Source organism: Centropristis striata, chromosome 15, assembly GCF_030273125.1.
Source record: "Centropristis striata isolate RG_2023a ecotype Rhode Island chromosome 15, C.striata_1.0, whole genome shotgun sequence".
NCBI lineage: Eukaryota > Metazoa > Chordata > Actinopteri > Perciformes > Serranidae > Centropristis > Centropristis striata.
Window position 1 is genome coordinate 25,816,497 of NC_081531.1, and position 10,274 is coordinate 25,826,770.

At 37.4% G+C, this 10,274-nt stretch overlaps 1 protein-coding gene across 1 annotated transcript; it reads right to left on the reverse strand.

Moving 5' to 3' along the window:
- Window positions 1-191: 191 nt before the first annotated feature.
- sdf2 (stromal cell-derived factor 2) lies at window positions 192-7,746 on the reverse strand. The gene is made up of 3 exons (XM_059352402.1): window positions 7,521-7,746; window positions 5,640-5,836; window positions 192-1,449 (listed from the first exon to the last, which is right to left on the reverse strand). The coding sequence occupies exons 1-3, from the start codon at window positions 7,705-7,707 to the stop codon at window positions 1,150-1,152; spliced, it is 684 nt and encodes a 227-aa protein (XP_059208385.1). The 5' UTR covers window positions 7,708-7,746; the 3' UTR covers window positions 192-1,149.
- Between the last annotated feature and the right edge of the window lie 2,528 nt (window positions 7,747-10,274).

Here is a 10,274-nt window from a genome sequence, read left to right on the forward strand (position 1 = left end):
TCGTGCCCCATATTTCATTTGTTTTTCTCAAAAATATTTTCATTTTTAAGCTTTAGCCCCGACTGATTGGTCAGGCTCCTTAAAGTCAGATGTTAACTGACTTTAATTCTCCTTTTCTCTGAGCGAGCTTTATGTAATCTCAACTGTTGTGTGGACAAAGATGAATAAAAGAAGTGACACTGATACTTGAATGCATAAAAATCACTTTAATATGAGGTATTCTTTGCAGGTTTGTTGCTTGTATGAACCTCTGGAACTTAGAGCTGATCCAACAAATGTGCATGCATGAATGTAAAACTTTCTCCCCACAAACTGACAATAAACAACAGCCACTTCGTTTAAAAACAACAACAACAACAAAGCACCTCCACAGACAAAACTCTGCTTGTTCTCTCCCGTCACTGCAGCTGTAATTCACTCTGTCAACACTGTTCAGCCTGTTGGAGGAGAATATGGCTTACAAATACCATAAACACACAATCAAGTTCTTCTGTTTGCAAAAATTAAAAAAGGCTCCATAATGGAAGCACCTACTAAAAAAGGATAAAGGCACAAGTTTAACAATGTTTTTTTTTAAGTCCAATAAAACAAAATACCCACTTGATAACTTTAAATGTACAGATCTGCAACATAAACTGCATAAATTAGTCTTTCTAATGATGTTGAAAGATGTTGTTAGCTCAGTGAGTGTAGCTGCTCCACCTTTAAAAGATTCAAGTAGTGATCCTTAAAACACACTGGGCCTCCTGCAAGAACCACTCATAGCAACAGATTTGTTCTAAAGTGACTTAGAAGAGCTTCCCCGTTCTAATTTTCTCTTCTGAACAAACCTGTTGCCGGGGTCATGTGCAGGTTTTCTCTAACGTTCTTGTTATTTCATTACTTTGAAGCAATTTTGAGTTTGAAAATCCTGTATAAATTATAAAGAGAGAATATAAACGTTGTTGCATGAGGCCCGTTGAACGTGACAGAGGTTTGATAAGTCTTGTACCCTGATCCATCACAGACTTTGGCACAGTCTCCTCAGAAGACGACGGGAGAATAAAAAGAGACGACAGGTTGCTGGTACATGTGTGTAATTGGGGACAGAGGAAGGAAGACAACGGGACAGATAGGACACGGGAAGTAACAGAAGCGAAGAAGAAGAGTTCAGAACTCGGTGTGCATGTGGTCGTATTCCCGGCTGCCCGCTGGGCTCTCGCTGGGCTTCATGAAGATGCCCTCCATGGCCTTCCACAGGCTGTGCTGGCTGGGGCTCGCCATGGCGTGGACTTCCCTCTGACCGTGGATGGGCCGGCCGTACTGCTCCCCCGTGACTGACAGCAGCGCGTCTGTGGCCTTGTGACGGAAACGTATGGCCTCCTCGCGGTTCCACACGGATCCGCCGCACTGAACTGTCCACTCGTCCAGGTGGTCTCCTTCACCTTCGTCTCCAAACGCGCTCACCTCCTGTGGACGACAAACAGAAACTTTCTGGATCTATTCTGCAAAACTTAACACACATTAGGGTTGTCAGAAGTATCTATACTCAAAAAAGTATCGATACCAAAACGTTGTATCCGGATACGATACTCATTTTCAAAAGTATCGATACCCCGCCGCATTAATGTTGGCCGTGTTATTATTAGCCATTAGCCGCAGCTAGCAAATAAAGGCTGACGTCACGTTAATGATTATAAACAACGTAAATAAAAAAATCAGGCACGTAGTATGCCCATATTACGTTAATTGACACAGTGTCAGTATACATAAGCATAGAGTTAATACGTTTACATAAATGTTGGTGACTGAAAAGTGTTATTTTCTCTCTTGAAGTCCCAGAACGAAGCAGAGAAAAGTCGACTTATCAAGCTTACCTAATATTGTGCACAGCATACAACCTCAAAATATTGTTCTAATTGTTATTGTTTATTGTATTTATTTATTTTTTTGCACTACCTCAGACCTGAAGCTTGTTATCATAGTTGCAGTTTTTTTTTTTGCACAACTGTTTTTTATTATAAATACTTAACCTGTTGTTCTGTTAATTTTTACATGTTGCATTTTTCTTGTTAATAATTTTGGGGTCAAATCGAAAATGGTATCGAGTACCGAATATTTTCCTGAGTATCGGTATAGAGTTGAAAATTTTAGTATCGTGACAACCCTAACACACATAACTAACCAGTAGTCAAGGCCGGATGAACCATACGGGCAAATGGGGAATTGCCCGGGGGCCCACAACCTCTAAAGGGCCCAGGGCAGTGTGGGTACAAGCAAAATATCTGCTTATCTCTCGCTTATATGTTAAACTGTCCATCAGAGTTGTTGCTGATAAATGAATTTTGAGGTGATTTCTGTTTAAAATGAGCTGAGACCAAAAATGCTACTTGATTCTAGATTCTTGATTCTTGTTTGTGTCTTGTCTTCCTCTGTGATGCTTCTATCAATTCAATACATTTGTGCTGCTGGGAACAGGTGCTGTTAAATAAATATCGGATGCTTTGAAAGTGGTTGCTTACTTATTTTTTTGTGAAAATTGAGGACACTTCCTTCCTGATCTTTTTCTATCTTTTTGTCGGTATGCCAAGAAAGGCGCCTTCCAAATAAAATGTATTATTATTATTATTATTATTATTATTAATATTATTATCATTATCTATGTACATCATATGTGAGTGAGTGGCCTTGACAAGAGGACATTGTGGTGCATTTGTAGTTCTATGAGCGTTTGAACATCTGTATATGAAAATGCACTTAATGACAGTTAGTTATTGATGTATTAAGTATATTAACTGTATATTACTGTCATTTATTCTATATTTTGCCAGATTATGGTGATTCTGGGGTTGTGATGATGGGGCCCTTGAATATTGTTGCCCAGGGTACAGCAAAGTGTTAATCTGGCCCTGCCAGTTGTAATGTTGCTTTTTTTATCTTCTGCAATGCTTCAGTCTTTCATATTTTGTCCTGCCGCTAAACTGGAACAAATATTGGTACATAACGAACAACTCACAGACTCGATTATTTACAAAGCCAGACATCCCAACAGCAAACACCAAGACATGTTTGGTTTTGTCAGACTCTCTGGCTTCTTGTTTTTTCCTCAGTGATGTGATTGCAAGAAGTGATAAAAACAGTGATCTGGTTCATGTTCTTGAAACCAGGTGGAGAAACGATTTACAGATAAAACAAGCAAACAGGAATGTCTATTTTCTGCCTGTAATCATTTGTCAGTGAATTTCATTCTTTTCATAGTTTAAGAACCTTCCTTTTTATTGTGTCTGCACCACAAATATTCGGAAGGATTTTAGCTCTTCGAACCCTGTTTTGAGGGACTTTTTTAGCTTCAGTTTCAGAGTCGGTACTCCCGGCAGAAGGGTTACCACGTGTGACAAAAGTGCAAGTTGACTGGTCAAACACAGCCAAAGCAAAAACTAGTTAGCCATGCAAACACTATGGATGTCGTCTATTCAGTCCAATGAGAATTACTCACTGAGGGCGTACGTCAAAAAAGATTTACTACTCAGCCCATAGACTTAATGTAGATCTTAAGTTTAACCGAACGCTATATTTAGAATATTTCACCATGTTACCTTGCCATCAGACACCCCTGTTTAAGTTTACATGAAGGGAACTGAAGCCATTATTAATGCTCTCTACAAAGCCACCAGTCTCCTTTAACAAAAACTGTACTTTGGCCTGACAGAACCTTTCCCCTGCGAGTTCCCTCTTTGCCCGTAGACTTTACTTCTTTTAAATCTCTTTTCTGAGCTGGAGGAGAAGTTTAAAAAACATAAAACTTTCATGGATCAAAAATTCATAATCAAAGAGATGTAATGGAGGTTGTTGGCAGTTCAAAGTGCCCTGGCAACAGTTTTAAAACTTGGTCTGCGGGAACATGCTTCTGGGCTTTTTGTGGTGGCCACTAGGACAAATTAGCATCAAGGCTGAGTGGGGGCGCCCTATCCAGTTCTTCTTATGGTAAACAGACAACACAAAACACCACATGAACTGCAGCTCGTAAAGAAAAAAAACTGGGTAAAAAATGCACAAATGGGCCGACAGTGAAGTCAACTGGGAGATAAAATGCAACATGATTTTGAGTCACTTCGTCCTTCCTGTAGGCAGAGTTAATGCAAAGAGAAAAAGAGGAGTCAACGGTATTCAGTTGTCCCCTGTGGGTAGTTCCTCTCAGGGAGAAAACGCCTCATAATGCAACAATCGTGTACAGTTAAAAAGAGCCATAACCTGTTCATTCATTTAGAACACTTATAAATACACCCAGGGATGTTTAAGTATATCTTGGAGAATAAATTGTATATCAAAATGTCTGACAGTTGACACATTTCTCTAATTGCATGATGCACATCTTCCAACCCTGTTACACTTTGACGAGACAGTGTTTTCACACTTCCTCCATACTGGAGAGGTTTCTGCTGACCCGAGGCTGTTCTCACGGACGGTTTGTTGCATTTCCTGAAGTGTTAAAGCTGCCGTCAGCTCGGGTCCACCTCACAATGTCGGTCTAAGTTTCACTGATGCTACCTAGAAGACTTTGAAAAGATTTGGAAAAGACTCCTGGAAGACTATCAGCTCACATCTAAAGTGTTTAGAGTTTTTAGTCTCACACTGAGATTTTAGACAGACTGTGAATCTTTCAGGGTCACTATTTACAAGACTACAACTAGATTCTCTATGCATTTTTTCCCATCATGCTCTTAGTTAAAACTTACTAACTGGAGGAGAAACAGCTTTTGGCTCCAGCTGCTCTAGTGTGTGCAGTGGTTTGTGTTGGAAAACAACAACAAAAAGAAGAGAAGACGCCACAAAATGCCCCTCACAAAGCTGAAGACAGGTTTCTGTTTTTATCACATGAAAAGTTGACTATTTTACAGTAAAAATAGATATAAGGAAGAATAAAGGAAAGGAACATTTAGAAATTAATTCATGATATACATTTATGCCCTATTTAATTATAATTTGTTTAATTGAATAATTATATGTATCAGCTCTATAAACTTTCATTTAGTTAATCATACATTAATTATCGATTATTTATTACTTATGTAGACTATATATTTATTTATACATTTATTTTAACTGGGTCTCCTTACTGTTCTCTTTACTAAGAAACAGCTCCCAAAAATCTAAATATATGACATCACTATATTTGTATTGAGGACTGAGCTTAATAACATTATTGTGATGTTCCTTTTTCCTGTGGAAGTGGTTTTACTGGCCGGTCTGGAACCGGGGACCTTTCCCCGGCTCATATATTGGTTGGTGAATGTGTTACGTCACTGAGACTTGAGATTATATCAAACACGTTTGATATGATCAAACCCAAGACTAGGAAAAGACTGATATGAAACAGAGCAGATTACTACCTTAAACTTAACCATGGAGATGACGGGAGCGCCAGGACTCCAGTAAAACTCCTAGATTTACTAAAGACTTTCAGCTTTTAGTCTGGGACTGGGGAAATATTTTGTGCCAGTATAAATGTGAGCATTAACCTCTTGGCATTTTAAATCTCTGACTCCGTGGCTTTAACTATGCAGGTTAGCAATAATTAGAATCTCAACTCCACTTCAAATAACCAAAAACATCTCTTAACACCCTCAGAGTCGCTTCACACTCTGTCCTCTCACACCCACCTGGTTGGAGGACAGCGGGGAGGCGAAGTAGTGGCTGTGCAGGTTTCGGCCCGTGTTGACATGAGTGAGGCGGATAGTCTGACCGCATTTAACCGGCGTGCCCCGATGGCACAAGGTGCCACTTGTCCCACGGACGCTCCAGTAGCTGTTACTGTCTTCTACTGATGTCACTCCTGTTACAGACTGCTGCCCGCTACCTGTCTCACACACACACACACACACACACACACACAAGGCAAGGCATATTTATTTGTATAGCGCATTTCATACACGTAGCAATTTAAGGTGCTTCACACAAAAACAATTAAAAAATAAAAATATGGTACCATTCACAATTTTAGCAATAATAAAAGTAAAAAGTAATCTATATATATATATATATATATGCATGGAACACCAACAGCAAAGAGGCAGTTTAAAACTAAATGAGAGAATAAAAAAAAGACATAGAACATAAAAACAATGTGCATTAACTGCAGAAAGCATCCAAAAAGAGTTTGGTCTTAACTTTTATTTTAAAAATGGCAACAGCTGGGGCGTTTTTGATGGTCTCTGGTTCCAGAGAGGCGCCATAGAGGCTAAAAGCTGCTTCACCTGCTTTGTTCTAACGCCCGGTTTCACTAGTAGTTGTTTATGTTGTGATCTAAGGGACCTGGTTTGGGAATACTGTTTAAATATGTCATGTAAGTAGTTTGGCCCCACCCCCTTTAAAGACTTAAAAACAAGCAAAAGTGCTTTAAAATCAATTCTGTAGCTAATTGGGAGCTAGTGCAGGGACTTTAAGATCGGGGTGATGTGATCTCTCCTTTTTGTTTCAGTGAGGAGCCTGGCTGCACTGTTCTCAATCATTTGAAGTGGTTACAAACTTTTTTGGGGAAGTCCTGTGAAAAGCACATTGCAATAATCAGCCCTACTTTAAGTATATTTTCTGATACTTTTGTTATTTTACTTCAGTAAGTTTTGAATGTGGGAATTTTACAATGAATAGTTTTTAGTTGTGTTGGGTTTGACTTTGATCCCAGTGGCTCCTGTTAGCAAACTCAGGTTATTTACTTAGAGCTTAAGCCAAGACCAACACATTTGTATTTGCAGAAATTAGATTTATATTTGAACATACTTGGATTAAAATGTGACTTTTCTTTATACATTTGAGGTACACAAAGCATATGCGTTACTTAGGATAATTCATTTTCAGAGGTGTCTTTATTGATGTAACTTTTCTTTCATAAATGTCACCAAAATGAGGTTAAATGTCTCCATTGTTTGTATTTTATATTTTTAAATGTGATATGGAATTAGACCATATCACATATATCGATATAGTTTAAAAAAATATATTTCTTTATATATAAATGCTGCCCTTACTAGGGTTTGTCATATTTAGTTATTTTGTAATGTTCATTATTCTTTTCTCATATAAATATATTTATATCAGAAAAAGATTGGCCTATTTTATTTCATAAGCTACTTTTATTTAAGATATTTTTTATTCAAATTTGCATTTTATGGAGCTTTGATTTTTTTTTAAAAAGGTACTCCTGTTATACCGTATTTATGTTCACTTAAATAAACAGTTTCAATAAAACTACTTGTGACATGTCATATTTGGCTTTAACTGACAAATTTTCTCTCACTTTGCGATAAAAATATCAGGATATATATCAAATATCGATATTCAGCCTAAATATATGGGATATGACTTTTGGTCCACATCGCCCAGCCCTATCACCTTTTACACAGAAATCAACCGTTTCCAGCTTCTTTTCAACATATTTTTTGAATTAAAGAGGTAGACACTGGCACATAATATCAACGTTAATAATAAAACACTATATAACTGTTAAATAATGGTTAGTAATGTTTTGATGAGAGGAGACTCACCGGAGCCGTAGCGGACGTCGTGTGAGTGCAGTCTCACATTGTGCTTTACATTTAACAGTTTAACCACTGAGCCACACGTCACAAAACTAAGCTCGGTACCGAGAGAAAGCCCAAATATACAGAGTAACAATAATAAAAGTCTTGTTAGAGAGTTTGGAAGAAGAGTAGGACCATTTAAGTGACCCATTCCTAATAATTCCCAACCGCCGCTGAGCCTCTCCGGGTTTGTTTTATTTCGCTACGTCAGTTTAGAGTGGTGCCGGCCGAGGGGAGCTCAGGACACAGCGCCCCCAGCGGCAGGGAGGGCGCACTGCACACACCTGTACATTCTGCTTATTGGATTGATTGGTTGATTGAGATTTTATTTAGAGATTTTATTGATTTTTATCAAAACATAAACATATAAGTGCTCTCTATATCCACAAAGATATTGCAACAGATAGGAAAATAAACCACCATCCAACCAAAATGACTTCAAGTACCTCACCACTGACCTCACTCCTAAAAAAAAAGAAGAAAAAAAAAGTAAGGAAGGCAGCAAAAAAAGATGCAGCAATAGAATGATCTCATTCTCTATAAAAACTGTCCTCTGTCAGAACATTGTGCCAATTTTTGACATCTTGTATTATCGTTTCTTAATAATAAATAAATACTTTGGGCAATTAAAGGTTGCCTCAGATTGCTGAACTGTTGTCAGAGGTCGAAGGTCAGATAATTAAACATTAACAGTTTTGCCAGTAAATATGAGGTAGAAACCCTCCTGCAGCATTTGACTGATTCACATTTTAAAGATTTTATTTCCACTGCTGAAAGAACATTATTTTAGAGTGGTTAGAGTATTTTGGATATCGTTTTGTTTACTTTACATCCATATTCAGATTCTCATTCAGTTATTTTGTTGTTTTATTTTGCACAGAAAACAGAAAAGAAGAAGAAAGTTGTGCAGGTGAGATTGAAAACAACCTAAAGGCTTAAAGAAAAGATCTCCTCTCACATAGAAAACCTCCTGCAGCATTTGAGTGACTCTCACTGTACACATTCAGTTTCCACTGCTGATTATGTATTATGCTAGTTGTTTGTATGAGGCAGTTCATTATGTGTTTGATGTTTTACTGTAGTGTTACCATGACTGTAGTAGGGGGGTGGTTAGTTACCACACAGTCCATCTGTGTTCACATGGTTGATGAGTTGTTTGTCAGTAAACACCCAACATATTGAGTGGAAAGAGCCTTGTATTTCAGTCTCATATTGCCCCAATATTATACATTTACAGTATTTTGGCTGTTTTTCTTTGATTTAGCTACATTTATCTAGATCAGACTTCACTTTAGAGTCCGACTGTTGTGGTCTGGATGAAAGGTGCAACACAAATGAAGTTTGATTGATTGATTGAGATCATTCTGTAACACTGGCGTTGCATTTAGCAGGAAAATGATATTAAATTCCCCCACAAAAGCAGACCTCTGGAAAATGCGTATGGTGATGTTTTTTAAGGTTTTATAGCACAAATAAATAAGGTTACAAACTGAAGCACAAAAAGCAAAACTGGGGCTGACTTAAGGGGAGAGTACATTATAAATCTGATACTACACAAAACTAATAATGCATCAAAGTCAATATTTTTGACTCATCTTTGACATTTCCAAGACTTTTTTAATGGAAAATAACTAATTTGATGTTTTAACAACAGTGAAGGGTTAAAATCCTCATGATTGAATGTTTGGTAGTTTTGAGCACGGCGAAAGTTGTTTAAGAGGTGTATGCTGAAAAAATATGAATCTAAAGTAATAAGAAAATAAGTAAATACGTTTTTATAGCAGTTTATTGAAAGTGGACATTTTTGTCCCCAATGACTTCAGAGGGTAGTAAATGAAACTGATGCCTGAGGGATAATAGTCAGAAATTGACTGAAATTGATCAGTAATTATGTTTATTTTATTCCTATTTATCATATTTTCCCTCAGTTATCGTTTGTAGAATTGGCTGACAATGTAATACATTGTTTTTATAATGCATAAAAATGTTGAATATTATTTAATAAATTATATGTTTGAGAAATAGAAATAAACACATAAAGATTGATTGATTGATTGATTGAGATCATTTTGTAACACTGGAGTTTCATTTAGCAGGAAAATAACATTAAATCCCCCCACAATAAAAGACCTCTAGAAAATGTGTATGGTGATGTTATTTCAGGTTTTATAGCACAAATAAATAAGGTTACAAACTGAAGCACTTGAGCTTGATGAAACATTTAACACCATTTACAGACTCAGTTTTAAGCCACATTACATTTAAGCCACATCACGAGGGCAATAATGAACCAATCAGCTGTCGCCGTTCAGTCCATAATAAAGTCTGTCTAGAGGCCCGTCTGGATGAAAAAACATGGTCAATCCTGCATCCAGCCGTAATGAGGAGCGTTGTAGAACAGAAAAGTTCCCTCAGGTTATCTTTATACTTGTGAAATGCAGATCACACCAGTGACATGTCCTACATTAAAGGCCTTAATGAGATTCCAGTTGTGAAACACATATCGAATGAAGTCTTTGTTCTTATTGCTGTGTTTTTTCAGTTGTCACTCTCAGATAAATCAAACATTACACAAACAGGCGATAACCAATAGTGTCCTTTTCCATTGGTGTGTGTGTGTAATATGTTTACATTTACCGGGTGGACCCGATTGGGTTTTATTTACATACATGAAAGTGTTTTTCTGCTCAATTTGGCCTAAAGATGGATTATTTAGAA